General features: G+C 53.3%; 1 protein-coding gene across 1 annotated transcript in view; it reads right to left on the bottom strand.

Annotated features, from left to right (window-relative positions):
• The window catches only part of FBLN5 (fibulin 5), a 68,737-nt gene that overhangs the window by 26,590 nt on the left and 24,169 nt on the right, over nt 1-17,978 (bottom strand). Inside the window, exons 2-3 of the mRNA XM_013003688.2 lie at nt 4,828-4,950; nt 1,081-1,197 (exon numbers count right to left, since the gene is read on the bottom strand). Coding sequence (XP_012859142.2) covers nt 1,081-1,197; nt 4,828-4,950 — 240 coding nt within the window. The remainder of the gene's footprint in view (nt 1-1,080; nt 1,198-4,827; nt 4,951-17,978) is intronic.

Below are 17,978 nucleotides of genomic sequence, written 5' to 3'. Positions count from 1 at the left end.
ACAGAGGAGCCAGAAGGCCCCCAGCCCCCTAGCCTGGCCTCCTCCCCAGTCAGAGGAACAGGGCTGAGACTTCTTGGAGCAGTGTGCAGAACTGGCTGTAGAGGGGACACTTACAAAGAAGCCAAGATCAAACTCCTTCACACAGATGCCTTCCTGTTTGCTCAGTGATCTCGATGCAATCAGGCTGGTGGAGACATAATATCCTCCGACTGGCTGGCCTGGCGCCTGCTGCCCAGACCACTCGTGGTGTGACCAGGAAACGGGCCCTGCAAACCCTCACGGCAGCTGCAGACAAAGACCTCATTCTGCGTGACCGGCTCTGCCCCCACCCTGGCTGAGGAGCCGCCCGGGACTGAGGCTGAGTGCCAGGGCCCAGGGCCCAGGGGCCAGGGCCAGATTTGCACTAATTCCTCAGGTCTTAAGCTCCCGTCCACTTCCTGAGCAAAAGAACCTTCCAGCAGGAGCCGTTTGCTGATCTTACTTATCAGCACTGAAGTGATCCCATGAAACCCTTCATTCGATTCTGTGCTGGGGCTGTGGGGGGGTGGGGGGAGGCACTGAGCGGAAGGGGCGGTCACTGACACTGCAGCCGCTGTCGCCAGACCTCCGGCTAAGTCAGAGGCCCGCCTTAGCACAGGTGAGAGGTGTCAGGATGGCCCGAGAAGCACCTGTGTAACCTGTATTTGTTGACTTTGTGCTTACTCAAGGGTCAGGGGCCCTGGGGGGCTCTTGGGCTTTGAACTTCAGCTACAGGACACCCGAGGAAGGGTTCTGATTTGCCAAGCAAGTTGGTGAGGCTTCGGGGGTGGGGCGGGGGTTAGGGAGCAGACACAGAAGGTGAGACAACTATGTGAGGCCGTCAGCTCCCAGCTCCAGACAGCAGTGGTGGGTCTGACCTCAGCAGGACACAGAGCACAGGTCAGGCAGTTCCCAGAAGCGGTGGGCAAGGGCACTGGCAGTGGGGACGGCCGAGGCGGGCCACACACTTTGTGGACAGCGAGACACTACAGACGTAAGTCATCCGGCTCTGAAGCACCTGGCCCCTCCCATGGCGTTGAGGTTGTCACTCGGGTCACATACCTTGGCAAGACCTTCCGTCCTCGTTGAGGGTGAAGCCCGGGTTGCAGGTACAGGAGTACGATCCGGGCACATTCGCACACAGCTGCTGGCAGTAACCATAGCGACACTCGTCTATGTCTGGAAGCAGAAGCACCAGGCCGGTCAAAGCGGGGTCCCCTGCTCAGCCGTCATGACAAGGGCACCTGGGATAACCTGCCTCTTTTGAGCGAGGCCTGCCAAGGAGAAGAAGGGGAGCCCATGCCTCCAGAGTGCGAAGTCTCGGGGTGCTCACTGGATGCTCCATCCCCCTTCCACGCGCTACCTCCCGGTACACCTCACTCCCATGAGCATCTGAACCTAGGTTGAGGGTGGTTGAAGAAAGCTCAGCTTAGAGTGGGAGGGGGGAGGGGACGACACTTGAGCCTTAAGATGCTCACACACCTAGGTGAGCGTCCCACTGCCTGCAAGGAGACCAGCCAGCTCACAGTGTCAGAGGGATCCCCAGCATGGCTCCCCTGGGATCCTCCCCTATGCGCCTCACCAGCTCCATTGACCATGAACATGGCCAGCTGTCAAAGGCAGAGTCAGGATGAGCCGGGGAGTGAGAGTCTGGAGACCCTCAGACACAGGTGCGGCCGCAGGTGGAGGCTGGAGTTCACCCTGGATCTCCTTCCGGTGCCCAAGCAGATGTGAAACCTCGGGGGTGCACAAAGCCTTCAAGCCCTGGCAGACCTTCCGGAGGAAGCACCACCACTGCGATACGACTTCCCACTGACACGCCTCCATCGATGACCAGGAAGGGACTTCCCAGTACCTCATGGTGACAGGATGAGGAGCTATAGGATGCCCTCCTGGGGGACAGGGTGGGTGATGAAGGAGATCATCCGCCTGCAAGTGGAAATGGAGCCCTCACCTTTACGAGTGCCTACTGTGATCGGCTGGTCCATAACTGCCCGCTCACCCCACCCCTCGGCCCCGAGGCTAACCATGTCCCCTCCCTGATATTCTAGCTATGTTCGATCCATCCAGGTCTCTGGAGGCAGTGCCCAACCTGAATCCACGTGCCGGGTTTCCACTATCTACTGCACCGGTCTCTTCAACTGCCTCAGATGCATGTGAAAATTGACCCATCGGATGAGGAAGACCGAAGAAGAATCAATACCCTTGAACTGTGGTGCTGCCAAAGAATATTGAAGTGCTGTGGCGTGCCCCAAAAACAAACAAGTCTGTCTTGGAAGAAGTACAGCCAGAATGTTCCTCAGAGGCAAGGATGGTGAGCCTTCATCTCATGTCCTTTGGACATGTTATCAGGAGAGACCAGTCCCCGCGGAAGGACGTTGTGCTTAGTTAAACTGGATAGGGCGGTGATAAAGAGGGAGCCCTGTTTCACTGGGCTGCAACCCTGGGCTCAAACACAAGAACAATTGTGAGGACGAGCGGTGCTTCATGCTACTGAACATCCGGCTGTTACGAGTTGGAACCAACTGGGTGGCATCCAACAACCACTGCCAGAAAAGACTCCACCTCCGCTTTACTTGCTGGGGTGCCCTACTTGGAATGTGTGCCCATCCTTGTGCGTCTTCTGACTCTGAGTCCCAACAACTTTGAGCCTGGCCCAGCTCACTGCCCACGGGACAGGGCACCATGTAGATCCTGCTTGGAAGAGCTCATGGGTCATCCTTGGCCCTGACTTTTTCCTAAGGCTCAGGAAGAGGGGCCCTGGACCCTGGGAGTGCTTTGGAGGAAAGCCAGCTCTGTCTTGTCCCCACGGGTGCCCAGAGCAGGCAGGGAGCCTGGGCGTTGAAAGAGAAGGAAGGGTTTGGCAAAGGGACAAAATCCATTCCTTGACCATTAGGAAGGGTGACTTTGGAGTGACATGTGGACATGCTGCGCCATGTGAGAACCACATCAGAGCCCCGGAGCTTCCCCTGGACACATCCCACTCTGTGGAGTGGGGTGGTCCTCCCAGAGGGAGGGAGGAACCAGTGGCTGCGCCCCTCCGATGGGGCAGGCTTCCTGGCTTTTGTTGCTGCTGGTTGCCCCCAAGACAGCCCCAGACCACAGTGAACCCGGGCACAGTGGGACGAACAGCTGCCTGGTCTGGTACCATCCTCATGATTGGCTAAGGATCAAGCCGTTGGGACCCATAGGGTTTTCCCATGGGCTGTTTTTTCAGAAGTAGATTACCAGGCCTTTCTTCTGCACTCATCTTAGTCTGGAAGCTCCGTGGAAACCAGTTTGACATTCTGGCACCCCACAAGTCTCCACCAACAACCAGGTGGTGGGCGCACAGGAGGTGCATTGGCCAGGAGTCCAACCCAGTCTCCTCAATCTCAAAGTCCACTCAAACTCAATGCCACCGAGCGCACCCCACCCGTAGTGACCCTAGAGGACAGGGTAGAACTGCTCTTTTGGATTCTGAGTGTGTAATTTTTACAGGAGTAGAAATCCTTGTCTTTCTCTCATCAAGTGGCTAGTGGTTCAAACTGCCGGCCGACCTTATAATCAGGAGCCCAGCGCTTAACCAGGACACCACCAGGGCTCTGTTCTGTACCAAACCAAAAAGCTCACTGCCATTGAGCCGATTCTGACCCTACATAACAGAGTAGAACGACCGTAACTCTTCACAGGACTAGAAAGCTTTGTCTTTAGCACCCAGTTCTCCAACTCGGAGGGTGAAAATGTCCCTCCTAAATCCAACCTGTGTATCCCTCTCACCTGGTCCTCTCTAGTGCCCCTGCTGGTGGAAAAAAAACCTGGATGGAAAAGGAGGAGATGCTTTCGATCCAACTCAAGTTCCCCCTCTGTGAGTCTCAATTCCCAGCTCTCCAAAAGATGGACGAACTAACACTGAACACCCTCCCAGCTCTGGGATCCCACGTATCAGGTTCCCTTACAAAGCACCTCTCTCGCACGGCTCTACGTGTGTTCACACGAGCGGCATCACGTTTTCCATTCCAGCAGAGGGTGGTTAGACTGCACAGCGACCGCCATGATCCCCAGTGCTCACGTGCACGCAGCCCTTGGGCAGAGCATGCCTGAAAAGCCAGGCCAAGTCTAGTCCAGCTTATCAGACCCAAGGACGAGCCGGCCGGGGATCTGTGGGCAGACCCAAACTCGGCCTCCATCGAGAGGGGGTTGGAAGGAAGAAGCCGGGTTGTTTGGTTTCCACGATTTGGTTTGGGCCTGCTCCTCAGCCTGGCCAGGCCCATCGTTTCGGCAACAGACCTCGTCTTGGAGAATTGAAACCGGCAGGATTTCCCGTGCACCCCCCACCCCCTAACCCCAAAGAAAACGCAGTACAGCCATCACAACCTGGAAACAGAAATTGAAGTGACAACTAGGGTGGCCATGAATTCATCCCCTTTGCTCCAAGGAGCATGAAAGAGGAGGGAAGGAAGAAGCAAAAAGAGACGGAACAATCCGGCTCAGGTGCCAGCGGCGAGGGAGGGGCAGTTTCTCCGTGGAGGAGGGGAGACTCCTTGGTGGGGAGAGGGAAGGCCATAACTAATGGGGTGGACGTAGGTGGAGGCAACTATGCAGGACTGGGAGGAGGATGCGGCCCCTTTCTCTTGGTGATGTCTTTTAGTAGGACAGAGCAGGACTGCTCTCTACCAGCCCCCACTTGGAGGCAGGCAGTCCTGACTAGGTGAAATCAGACATGAGCCCTGAAAACACTCATGACAGGGCTGGTGACAGGTGGCGATGGCACCCGGGTCAGAGTGACCGTCTCTGCATTGGTGTCTGAGAGCCCCGGGGAGCTGTTACCTAAGCATTGTCCTTCCAGGAGCCAGTAGCCGTCGGTGCAGGAGCAAGTGTAGCCTCCCTCCGTGTTGATGCAGATCTGGGTCGGGTTGCACTGGTGGGAATCTGTCGCACACTCGTCCACATCTGAAACACAGACATGTTCCAAAGAACGTCACGTGCCTTCATCGAGAACTCAGGGGCCACCAGAGGAGTCAGCGTTTGCATGTCTTGACTGGAAGGCTTTTAAGTCGAGGAGCAGAGATTCCCCGGCTCGGCAGAAACCCACAGAGGATGGCCAAGAAGGCCAAGAGATGTACGTGTCGTGTCTGAGTCACCTGACCCCATCATTCTGTGAAAGTGCATCCATGGTCAGAGTCATGGCTGGAAGAGGCTCACTCATTCCGTGTGAAATAGGCGTCTCGTGTGGAGCTGCTGTGTGCTCAGGAGCACAGCAAATGCCACTGAGAACTAACACAACTGGAAGAAATGCCTAGTCTAGTCCAGTCACTTGTCTAGTCCCCAGGTTCATGTCCCTCTGTCCTGGCTCATGCTGCTGCTGACCCATCCCCCAGCCTGGTCTGTCTGGTGGAACATGAGGGTACTTGTGTCCATGTCCGTCTCTTCCGTTTAATTGGGAGCTCCTGCACATAGACTCCAGCTGTATCCGTGGCCATAGCAACCAAGGCACCAGGGACACGGACAGTGCTCAGAACAGTTTGTTAAACCCTTCTGTGACCCATGGGACATACAGTACCCACCTCCATTTTCCACCTCTGAGTTCAGTGGAACGTGGCCATCCCACTTTTAGAGCATGCCACCGTCTTCTGGACCCTCATATAACTGTACAAAGAAATGAGCCTCATCCCACCCAGCCAGCACCAGAGATCCCTAGGGACATGTGTCCCACTACTTGTATCAGAATCCATATTATCTTTTTTTTTTCTTTTTTTTTCATATATCTTTAAAAAAACTTTTCCCCTTTTATTTAAAATACATTCCTGTACTGAAAATGCCTTCCTGTTTCAACAGTACAAAAGTCAATGCAGAAGATAATTGGGTCTTGAAAGGGGTAAGATGAAAACAGTTTTTCTCCCCTTCGCCCCTGCACCGTCCTTAGGGGAGCGCCCCAGGGTCCTCCTATGGGACCTCCTTGTGCCACGATCTCACATCGACCTCCAGGAGGAGACTTTGCACCAGGCGTTCACCCAGTCATCACCCAGCCCCCCTGTCCTCCCCCGCTCCCTCCCTTCTCCCTGCTGCCCCCACACACATCGATGGGCCTCTAGTCAATGCTGTGGCTCACTGGCCGCTGCGACCACCTGCCCTGCGAGGCAGGTTCCTGACTCCATGTGACAAAGGAGGGCACCAACAGAATGAGCTGAACTCAGGCGTGTCACCTCATCCACTCTGGGCAGGATCAGAGGCCAGCGCGTCTGCAGCCCAGCAGAATCCGGATGGCGCCAGGCAGGGGAGAGAGGGCTGCCTTCGGGCCACCCCGCCTCGAACACTGTCAGGCCCTGGACCGTACAGACTGTCCCAGGCCCAGAACCCCAGCTCCTCGAGGGTGAGGATAGTCTGGGGCACAGAGCTCCATGGTCCATTCAACAGACGGCTTGTCTGGCATCCCCGCGTGGTGCAGACGCTTAGTGTCCTCAGCTACTCATCAAAAGTTTAGATGTTCAAATCATCCCACAGGGACCAGGCGATTTACTTAAACAGCCTCAGCCATTGAAAAGCTCTCAGAGCGCCGTTCTAGCTCAGACATGCATGGGTCGCCGTGAGTCAGAGTCAACCCGACAGCACCTGGTTTGGCCACTCCCTCAAAGGACACCCCACTGCACCTCAAAGCCACCAGCTGCCTGGGCACCTCTGGAGCCAGCCTTCACTCTTCCAAACAGGGGGAGCCTACAAGAGCCTGGGCTCCACGCCAGAGGCCGCCCCCACTCCCGATTCTGCCAGCCACCAGGGTGTCGACGTGCAGCCTCGGTGGCTAATCTCCAGTCCAGACCCCAGTGGCCGAACCTCTTCCGCCTCTGCCCCTGACCCCCCTCCCACCACCCGCTTTGCCGGCGGGTCATACTTGGCCAGCACATCAAGGTCTGTGACAATGTGGAAGGCCACTATCAGCCAGGGTACATCGACATTGTTCCTATGGGGGATGATGGATGGCAATTGTAACCCTGGGAACAGCCGTGCCTTAGAAATCTGTGTTCTTTTTCCTGCCTCAGGGTGGGGGGTTGTAGATGGGGGGGGCAGGGATGAAGGGTGAGGGAGAGATGTGGGGAAAGAACTGTCGGCAAGACTCAGTCCCGGCTAGTTCCTAGGTCCTGTGTCTGTGTAAGTCCTGCCACACACAATGCAACAAAGCCCAACAGAGAGAAACCAAGCACTTGTTCAAGCTGTGTGTGTGTGTGTGTGTGTGTGTGAGAGAGAGAGAGAGAGAGAGAGAGAGAGAGAGAGAGAAAGTAAAATAGTAAAATACTCAGGCTAAAAAGCCAAGTCTGCTTGCTTCATATTTGAAAACTTCCACCACATTCACGGAATCACGTCCTCCCCCACTGCTGCAACACCCAAACCCACTTCGCTGCCAGAGCCGATGTCACCTGACTCAGAGGACAGGGTAGAACTGCCCCCTGAGGGTTTCTGAGACTGTAACTCTTTACGGGAGGAGTAGGAAGCCTCTCCTCTCTCCCAGGGCAGTGGGCAGTTTCAAATTGCTGACCTTGCGGATCTCAGCCCTGTGCAGAACCACTTCACCACTGGGGCTCTGAAGCGGAGGGAGAGGTCAGGGCCTAAGAGTCGAACTCCCAGTAGTTCATGTCCTTGACTGTCAGCAGAAAGGGCATGTTCAGAATTCAGTGGGTTTATGGGAGTTTGGGAACCATGAGATGAGGCTGGGCTCTGGGAATATTCCGTAACGGTCTGGTGCGTGGCTGAGCAAGCCTGCATCCCGACCCTGAGACGGGTGTCTCTCTGCCAAGCGCACTGACAGGACCCCGGCGGGCCGTGCCTAGTGAGTTCGTGCATGAGTAACGCTGAGCACATCTGTTAACCTCGGGGTTCTGCAAAAGAGGGCAAGTGAAGCCTCCCTGCCAGGTTGCTGTGCACTGGCTGGCACATAGTAGGTGTTCAACAGACTCTTGTTCCCCTGCTGGTCAGTGCTGTCTCTCCGGGTGGAGAAGGCCTGGCCCTTGCTTGCTGTGTGCTCTCTGTCTGGGATTCACCAGGCTCTAAGACATGGCTCCTTCTGGGATTCTAAGCCGGGGCCGTGTGCCTTTCAAGACCCAGCAAGGGGCAAGGGACCAGGATGAGAGGTGGAAAAACATGATAGAAAAGAGTTGCTTTCCTCCTTGACTTTTGGTGTCCACCTCTGCGATGGAAGACATTTGGCACCTGTGGGTTCATGACGAGGAGCCCTGGTGTATGCTGACCACAGGGTAGGCCGAATGTCTCTGTGAGTATAAGAATGGCCATCAGCCACGGGGAAACATTCTCACTGGGGGACACTGGGAGACGCTGCCCAAAAGCCCTTTGAAGAATACCCCTTACCAAAGGCCCCCACGATTCCTTTTGTTGGACACGGTGAAAACCATTTCCTGGGTAGTAGACTTTCACCCGGTGAAACAACATGTTTCCCCAGCCCGTTCCTGTTCCTCCCCTGCCCAAACTCATGGTGCTTGATAAGGGAAGAATAACAATGGCTCATTCCTATGCCTTCGATTGAAGTCCGTTTCAGGCCTGCTGCTGGGCTGGGTCAGTGCCATTTTTCAGCGACATGCATCCAGCCAAAGCTGGAAGTTACACCAGGCCAACTTCCCAAACACCTGCCTCCTTATAGATCCTAGCACTGGAGAACTCGCTTGGTGAATCCCCAGCACGTCTGCCCTCCACGCGGCTTACAGTCCCAGGCAACCGTCAGAAACCAGAGCCCCTCGTGTTTACAGCCCTTTCCCTAACGCTCCGTAGTTAGCCCGGGAAGCAGGATGCAGTTGCTTGCTCTGTGCCTGTCATTAGGCACCAAATACGTGGCCCAGCTCCCAAGCATCAAATGCGTCTCTTCTCTTGGCTGAAACCAGCTGGAATCCAGGTCCTGATCACTGTGTGGAGTCTATTTTTCTATCCATTAAGGGAGAGCTTCGAGAAGAGCTCAAACAGGCCCTGTTAGCTCTGACCTTCTACAAACTATGCAACTAATGGGGATCACATTTTTTGGTTCTCAGTAATTGCTTTCATCCACCAAGGGCTTGGTAAACATCAGCTGACTCTGGCGGCTTTCAAACTGGGCAGTAAATTGGCCAGGACCATTCAACTTCTGCCAACGTACGAGTGGTCACAGCCACGAGGCAGGGCAGGGGCGCACATGTTTCTTTGGACACCCTGCATCAAGATGGCTCTAGCGTCAGAGAGAGGCCGCTTGTGGTCCATTTGAACATGGCATTTCGTTTTTCAAAGGCATGTGGCTTTGGCCATTGTTGTGACTACAAGGCTCACACTACATGGCCGCTAGCTAGAATTCTTGCGACTTGCCCATCAGCAGAGAACAATTTGGAAGTTACACAGGCCAGTGATTTGCAAGCTTGGTTGCCGAGGAGAATCTCCTTAGCCATGTGTGGGGCTGGGGCCTAGCATGCTGTTTTATTTTAAAGCGATCTTATTCCTAAGGAACTCAGCACAGGACCAGTTTGGAAACCTCCCCTGGTGGCATTGAGCTGCTTGCTGCAGGCTCACGGGTTGAGACCACCCACTCCCCAGGAGACTGACTGCTCCCACACAGATTTCTAGCCTCAGAAACCCTTGGGAGCAGCTCTACACTGCCCCATAGGGCCGCTCACTAGAAGCTGGAATTGACTCCGTGCCAGGGTGCTGGATTTGGTTTGAGGGTCCCAAAACAGAGAGAGGTGCAGTGGTTAAAAAAATGTTCAGCTGCTAACCTAAAGGTCGGCAGTTCAAACCCACCAGCCGCTCTGTGGGAGAAAGGGGTGTCTGCTTCTGTAGAGCGTATGGTCTGGGAAACCCACTGGGCAGGCCCATGCTGCCCTACGGCATCACTCTGTGCAGCATCCGCTTGAGGGCAATGGGGTTTGGATGTCAAAGCACTTCTTCCCAGACTTCCGTGTCCGTGGGAATCAGTGGGCCTCTCGGTAATATGCAGGTGTCAGTTCCATGGGTTCTGCATTTCTGATGAGCCCCCAGGCGAGGCCACTGCGAGGCTGTAGCCCAGGGACCACCCTGCTCAGAGCCAGGTGTGATGCCATTCTGGAGCATGCTTGGTTCTATGTCCCACGACCTTTGGGGTTCCAGCCCCCACAATCGAATGGGTCCAAGGGACGGTGTCATTAAAGGGTAAAATTAAAGAGACATCAGACAAGATAAAGCATGTGAGTGCTAACCTCTGGGACCCCTGTGACTTCAGGTCCGCGCAGAAAGAGAGAGACTATATTTCCAACCAAGGTTTATATGCACTTGGGGGCGGGGCGTTGCATGCAAGCCCCCCTAATTACAGGTAACCACATATGTAACAAAGTGGGCTGTACCCTAACCCTAAAGGTCCCTGAGTACATTGGAGGAGCAACCTAACACCAGTGCGGCAGGGTGGGGAGGTGGGGGGGGAGTGGCTGTCTCCAGAGCCTAGACTGCAGGGTCCTGAAACTTTTTAAACAGGGGATCAGTTCACTGTCCCTCAGCCCATTGGAGGGCCGGACTATAGTTTTTAAAAACACTATGAACAAATTCCTATGCGTACTGGACGAGTCCGCTGCTAAGCAGGACAGGCAGCAGCGGCAAAAACACGCGGCGGGCCAGATAAATATCCTCGGTGGTCCGCATGTGGCCCACGGGCCGTGGTGTGAGGACCCCTGGCCTAGAGAGCTATAGCACATGTCTACTACTCCTATAGTTAAAGCTGCCGGCTACAGAGCCATCAGCCGTGTGCTCGTAAGAGGTGACCTTAAGGCAGCACTATGATGGGAGGGTAGAGTGGGGAACAATATTAATTATGAGAATGTGATTGGGACTCACTTCCCACTCACAAGCGTGACGGCCTCCCTCCACCCCAAAAACCCGCCTGCCAGGCTTCTTAATATATGAGACTACAGGAATCATCCTTTGTTCTCAGCAACCCATGCTGAGTTTCTGCGCAAGTGTCTGGGAGGGCACTGCCAGTGGGTAGCTTGAAGCAGTTGACTGCTAACTGTCTTCTTCTCGCTCTTCAATTGCTTGGTGACTTGGGGAGTCTGATCAAAGAGGACATTCTCGGCATAGCCTTAACTCAACTGAATGCTCTTCTGCAGTGCAGGCAGAGCCATCTGCGGTGGCTGAGGGTCCACCGTCACAATGCCTTGGCCACCTCGGGCCACCCAGAGCAGCCCCCTCCCTTGAGTTCGCTGGTGGTGCATTGCTTTCTCATGAGCAGCTCAATTCCCTGAATCTGAAGGGTGTTCTGGGAAATGCTCTGCAGAGTTGATGACAAAGCGCAAAGGATCGCTTCCACAGGGAAAGAGGGACCAGACTTGAAACCGGTGCTCCAAGACGTGAATGCAATACACCGGCATGAAGCAGGGAACCAGAGAGGTCTGTGGGGGTCGACCCCAATCCCAGCTACGTGGACAGCGCCCCCTCCCCCCAGAAGAATTCACTTCAGAGGACAGCACTGAAGCTGCAGCTCAGGGACAGAGACACATCTGATCAGAGCACACGGGAGCAAATGAAGGGGGAGGAAGAGAGAGTGGAGAACATCTTGGCCCACCAAGCCCTGAGGACGATATTCCTGCTAAGAACAGCCAAAGCACAACGAGGACCATAGGGCCGGCCCTACTCTAAGACAGGATGTCCCTCACTGACCCACAGCACTACACTGCAGACACGGTGTGGGAATTGCACCTAATCTGACACCACCACATGGAGGCAAAACACTAAAGGTGTGCAACAGAACAGCAAGGGGAGCAGAGCAATGAAGTCCCCAGAGAATACCAAAAATAGACTTTGGGGCCAGGGCATGGCACCCCATCAGATTCGACAGGAAAACACTCCTTAATGTCAACAAACAGACTTTGAACTATTTACAGGCTTTTCTTTTTATGTGGTTTGTTGTTGTTTTGTTTTGTTGCTTTGTTTTGCTCTGTCTTATTTTTTGTGCATATTATTATCTCTGCAGGTCTATCTAGGTAAGATAGGCAGGATAAGCAATCTGGAGGAGAAAACAACAGGACCAGTGGTTCGGGGGGACATGGGAGATGGAGAGGTGGTGGGGTGGGGGGAGGCAGTAGGTGTTAACAATCCCAGGGACAAGAGAACAAGTGATCTAATATCGATGGTGAGAAGGGTATAGGAGGCCTGGTAGGGCTTAATCAAGGGCAATGTAACTGAGAGGAATTACTGAAACCCAAATGAAGGCTGAACATGGTAGTGGGGTCTAAATATAGGCATGCACATATTTAAATATATTTATATATGATTCTGGGGAACTAGATCTATGTGCATATATTTATAGGTTTAGTATTAAGGTAGCAGATGGACACTGGGCCTCTACTCAAGTACTCCTCAATGCAAGAACACTTTGTTCTATTAACCTGGCTGACCTTCCCTACACGTTCACCGAAGACAAAGTGGGTGCATAAGAAACTGTGGTGAAGAAAGCTGATGGTGACTGGCTATCAAAAGATATAGCATCTAGGGTCTTAAAGGCTTGAAGATTGACAAGCAGCCATCTATCTGAGAAGCAACAAAGCCCACTTACAAGAAGCACACCAGCCTGTGTGATCACAAGGTGTCAATAGTATCAGGTATCAAAGAACAAAAAATCATATCATTGTGAATGAGGCAGAGTGTGGAGTGGAGACCCAAAGCCCATCTGTAGGCAACTGGACACTCCCTTACAGAAAGGTCGTGGGGAGGAGACGAGCCAGTCAGGGTGTAGACTGATAAAATATACAACTTTCCTCTAGTTCTTTAATGCTTCCCTTCCCCTACTATCATGATCCAAATTCTACCTTACAAATCTGGTTAGATCAGAGGATGTACACGGGTACAGATAAGAGCTGGAAACAAAGGGAATCCAGGACAGATAAACCCCTCAGGACCAGTAATGAGAGTAGCCATACCAGGAGGGTAAGGGAAAGGTGGGGAGAGAAAGGGGGAACCGACCACAATGATCTACATATAACCCCCATCCCAGGGGGATGGACAACAGAAAAGTGGGTGAAGGGAGACATCAGTCAGTATAAGACATGAAAAATAATAATTTATAAATTATCAAGGGTGAGGGAGGGAGGGAGGGTAGAAGAGGGAGGGGGGAAATGAGGAGCTGATATCAAGGGCTCAAGTAGAAAGAAAATGTTTTGAAAATGATGATGACACAATGGATGGATAGATGGATGGATTGTGATAAGAGCTGTACTAGTCCCCAATACAATCATTTAAAAAAAGAGCAAAGGATAGCAAATGGGACGGAGGACGTCGCCTCCCCCAGCACAGCGTCCAGTCATAACTCAGCCCTCACCAGCAAGCTCCCTCAACGTGGTAGGTCGAGTCCTCTCATCTCACACAGGGCCCTCTCCTCCTCCCTCAACCCCACCCTGATGTACGTCCACACTCTCATGCTCAGAGGGCCCCCATCTGTGATCCTCTGGTCCCTGATGTCCAGCACCCAGCTGCCTGATGCCTGCGCCAGCTCCCAACATGTATGTCCCATTCATGGCACCATGGAGTTCCAGGATCCCGGGCAAGAGACCTCATCCCTACCTCCAGCCTCCGGCGACTGGCCTCACACTATTGCCAAGGACGAGCAGTTCTACTTCTGCAGATCTTTCAAATTCCCACCTCCCACCCCCAAACGTGGCAGGCCCTCGTTGCCTGCTCTTTAAATAGCGGTCCTAACTCAGTAACTCGACTTCTGGCCTCCGGTCTCTCCTCCCACAACACACCTCTCTTGATATGACCTTCAGAACCATACCCACACACTTCGAGGGTAGGCTCTCCCGCTCAGCCTTCTGGTGTCCCTCCGCAGGCCTCTCCTAGCATCTCTCTGGCCGTTGAGCGGCGGGCGGCTCACGCGAGCCTAGGACGAGGCACGTCTAGGTTCACAGCACTGCACGCCGCGCGCCTCCGCCTCCATCACTCGCCTGCCAGTCTCCTGAAGGCGGGTGTGCGTGGTGCTGTCCAGTTGGGCCCCCACTCGGGGTGACTCATTCATACCATAACGGAGCACTGCCCGCTTTATGCCACCCCCATGATGGGCAACGTGTCCGCGGGTTTCCATGGCTACACTGTGCCGGGGACCTGCGGGCCTGCGGCGGGCCAGCCTCCGCTGATAGACGCAGTACAGGGGAGGGCACGGACCAACGCCGCATTGTTTCAGTTGCACTTGCAATCACCGAGTCAACGAGCCACGCCTGAACCCTGGGGCCGGGGCAGATTCAGACAGTGGGTGGTGGTGTGGGGAGTAGGTCCCTCACACCCTCCCATTCAGGACCTGAGGCTCCAGGAGGAGGGACCAGGGAAGGACAGGCACACTTTCAACAAAAGGGGTTCTGAGAAATGGACCTGAAAGTGCTGAAAGATTACAGTACCCATATTTCACCAGAGACCAACCTGCTAGCCTGCTCCCCACTGACCCCCCATCCTCCCTCGCAGGATCCAGAGCCCCTGCTCCCTGTCTCCAGCTGGCGGCCCCCACATCAGTGAGCAGTTGTTGAAGTCATGACTCAAGAGGAGGTGAAGCACTGTGGGGGAAACCATGTGAGAGAGTGTCCCAGGGACTGCCCTCTCTCCTGAGCATGGCCATATGTCCAGCGAGTCTGGAAGTAAGGCCATGCCCACGGACAGCCATGGCTGAAAGAAGCCGGCCATGCCCTGCTCCAATCACCCTTTGGACTCGGTAAGAGTTGGCTCTCACTTGAACCTAAAATAAATATTTGAGATGAGTAAACACTTTTCAGGATTGCATGTTTGCCTGGTCCTTTCTCACCCACTCCTCTGAGGTCACCAGCAGACTCTGGGATGTCTTGAGGGTGGACAGCCAGGAGGAAGCAGAGCAACATGTAAGGCCAACTGACTGGCTGGCTTTCAAGGCCGTTCAAACCCGTCTCCGTGCCCCACCCTCCCCACACACACGCAGGAAAGGCACGAGGTTTGTATCACAGTGCTGATCATGCCTCTGCCCATTTATGTCCCACATTTACCATGGGCCAGCACTATTAAAGGGACAAGGGATTCTATATGAAGGACACAAGGGTCACACCCGATCAGGAAGGTTCCAGAGCATCCCAGTTCACTAAGGTCAAGTCCACTTTTGCCCAAATGCAAAGGAGCCGAGAGTCAAGTGCCGCTGACCAGGTGAGACTCCTGGAGGCATGGAGGCACGGGAGGGGGAGGGGGGGAGCAAAGCATTGACAGAGGGAAGGGGGGAAGAAAGTGGAAACCAAGGGGCTTCTTCATGACACGGGGCAAACCGTGACCTTGGTGACTTGATTCAAAGAGTCCCTGGGGCAGTAGATGGGAACGAGGGCTTTGAGGGTAGGCCTGGTTCCACACCTGGCACTCCTGGGTTTCTGAAGCTGCATGGTTTCAAACAAGTCCGGCTTGCTTAGTCCCTGCCGTCTGGGCTGGCTCCTTTGTAAAGGGAGTATGTGATCATGCAAAGCTCATAGGATTTTGTGAAGATCGCTCACAAGTAACACTTTCACACAGTACCAGGCACGGATGGCCCTGAAAGGTTACAGCTTCCTATGAAGGAGAAGGAAGAGGACAAAAGAGACGGCTGGGTGGCACAAGTGCCCGCCTCCTTCAAGAAGAGAAAAAGAAAGTATTCAACTCCAAGGAGATCGGGTTCTAGTCCAGAACTTCCCACTAGCCCATTAGGTGGCCGTTAGTCTCTCTCAGCTTGTTTCCTTCTCTGGAAAAAAACAGAAAGAAAATCTGAATCTTGAATCCAGAAAGGTTAATGAATGGGAGTCATTGGGCTTCCAGGTGAGTGCTCATCCTCAATGCTCACGGGCTAGGACGCCCCCTGGGGGATGCAAGAGGGAAAGACATAAGCACAACTGGGAGGGGCTCAGGATTGGCCTCTGCACACAAAATTGTTCATCACTATGACCAAGCAGAGGGGCCCTTGTGGTGGAGTGACCTATGTGTTGGGCTGCTAACCACAAAGACAGCAGTTTGAAACCACCAGCCACTCCGTGGGAGAAAGATGGAGTTTTCTATTCCCGTAAACCAAGGATCCTCAAACTATGGCCCGCGGGCAACATGCGGCCCACAGAGGACATTTATCCGGCCCACTGGGTGTTTGTGTTCTGTTTTTTTTTATTTCAAAATAAGATATGTGCAGTGTGCATAGGAATTTGTTCATAGTTTTTTTTTTAAAAAAACTATAGTCTGGCCCTCCAATGGATCTGAGGAACAGTGAACTGGCCCCTGTTAAAAAAGTTTGAGGACCCCTGCCGTCAACAGTTGCAGTCTCGGGATCCCACAAGGGGCAGTTCAACGGTGTCCTATGGAGTCGCTATGAGTCAGAATTGACTGATGGCAGTGAGTGTGGTTTGGTTTTCTCACCCAGTGGGGAGAGGACTTAGGTAAGAGAATGACCTGAGTGGTGGGTAGGGTTCTACTGTCATGTGAATTCTGGAGTCCAAATAAGTTATCTTCCACTTTCTGGTCTTTTCCTAGGCAGGTCTCTAATCCATTGTACAGACATTGCCATCATCCCTCAGCTCTAAAACAGGGAGGATGTAAGGTCGTCCCCCCTAGGGTTTCCTTCAAGACCTGCTTAAGAAGCATCGTCAAAGGGTCTTTCCCAGGAGCTCAGGAAAAGACAGAGGCGCTGAAGGTTCCCTTTCCTCTCCTTCCATGGCCCAGTATTTGTCCATTCAGGAAAGAGGAAATTCACTTATCCAAGTAAAAGCTTTGTCCTCCTTCACCTGACTAATATGTATGGGCCAGGGCAGGATGAATTTGTTTGCTTGTTTCTTAGAATGCCCTTGAATGAGCAGAATTCAGTTAGGTTGACTCTAGAAAAATGAGGTGGAGGTAGAGCTGGCTAGTGTCTAGAAGAAACAGAACAGATCAAAAACGCAACCAGTCTTACTAGTACCAACTAGAGCTGTGTCAGTTCCTGCACTTGTGAAATGGGGGTCTCATGCGTAAGTAGCTACAGAGGCCTGAGAGGATGAAGAGAGGTGGAGGAAATGCCCCGAGTACATGGCCGTAGAGCCTCTGTGACCATGGAAGGAGAAGTACTTTCTCCAGGTCATCGAGGAAATCAGTGGGAATGGATTTGACCCTGAGCTTGATGGACTCACAGTTTCACATGCAGTTTCCCCCTCACCCAGGCAATGTCTGCTTCCCACGGCAAAGGAGAAAGGGGTGAGCAGGGCAAGAGCGTGTTTCCGAAGGCCGTGGTGTTAAGCCATCACACTTCTGGGACTCCTCTGCCAGGCTGTTCTGAACGGTGGTGTAGCAGGAAGGATTAGACCATTTGAACAGGAAGAGATGATTCCTCTAATGGCTAGTTACTCAGCATCTGTTCGTCTGTCATTCATGCGAACGGTGAACATCCACCCCACACTCTCTATGTTCCTGGTACTGTGCTGGACAGCGAGGACAACAAAGTGGAGAGATCATGTTCCAGACACATTTCATAGAACCGGTGTCATGCCAACTGCCTTCCCCAACGACCGTGCAAATAGTTAGACCTCAATAATCAGAAGGTACAATTTTTAAACTCTATAAATCTGAACATTCAAAAACTTACCTCTAAATAAGTCAGGAGTCGGAAAAAGAAATCACAGTTGAAATGGGAAAGGGTTTCAACTCAGTGGCAATGAAAATAGATGTATATCCAACTCCTTATTGGTTGAAATGGTTAGGCTGCAAAGAGCAGGTTCTTATGTTAAAATCGGCAGTAGGTGCGACATGATCACTGAAGACATATGTGTGCATAAGAAAATGTGGTGAAGAAAGCCTATGGTGCCCGGCTATCAAAAGATATAGCGTCTGGGGTCTTAAGGGCTTGTAGGCAAACAAGCAGCCATCTAGCTCGGAAACAACAAAGCCCACAGAGAAGAAGCACACGAGCCTGTGCGAACACGAGGTGTTGAAGGGATCAGGCAGCAGACACCAAAGAACAAAAACCATCATTGTGTGACCACCTTCCCCACATAAACGCTGAAGACGAA

This window comes from Echinops telfairi, unplaced genomic scaffold (genome assembly GCF_000313985.2).
Source record: "Echinops telfairi isolate 266 unplaced genomic scaffold, ASM31398v2 ScPeMD7_18;HRSCAF=68, whole genome shotgun sequence".
Classification (NCBI taxonomy): Eukaryota; Metazoa; Chordata; class Mammalia; order Afrosoricida; family Tenrecidae; genus Echinops; species Echinops telfairi.
Note: the sequence above shows the minus strand (reverse complement) of the source record. Positions and strands in the feature narration are given on the sequence as shown.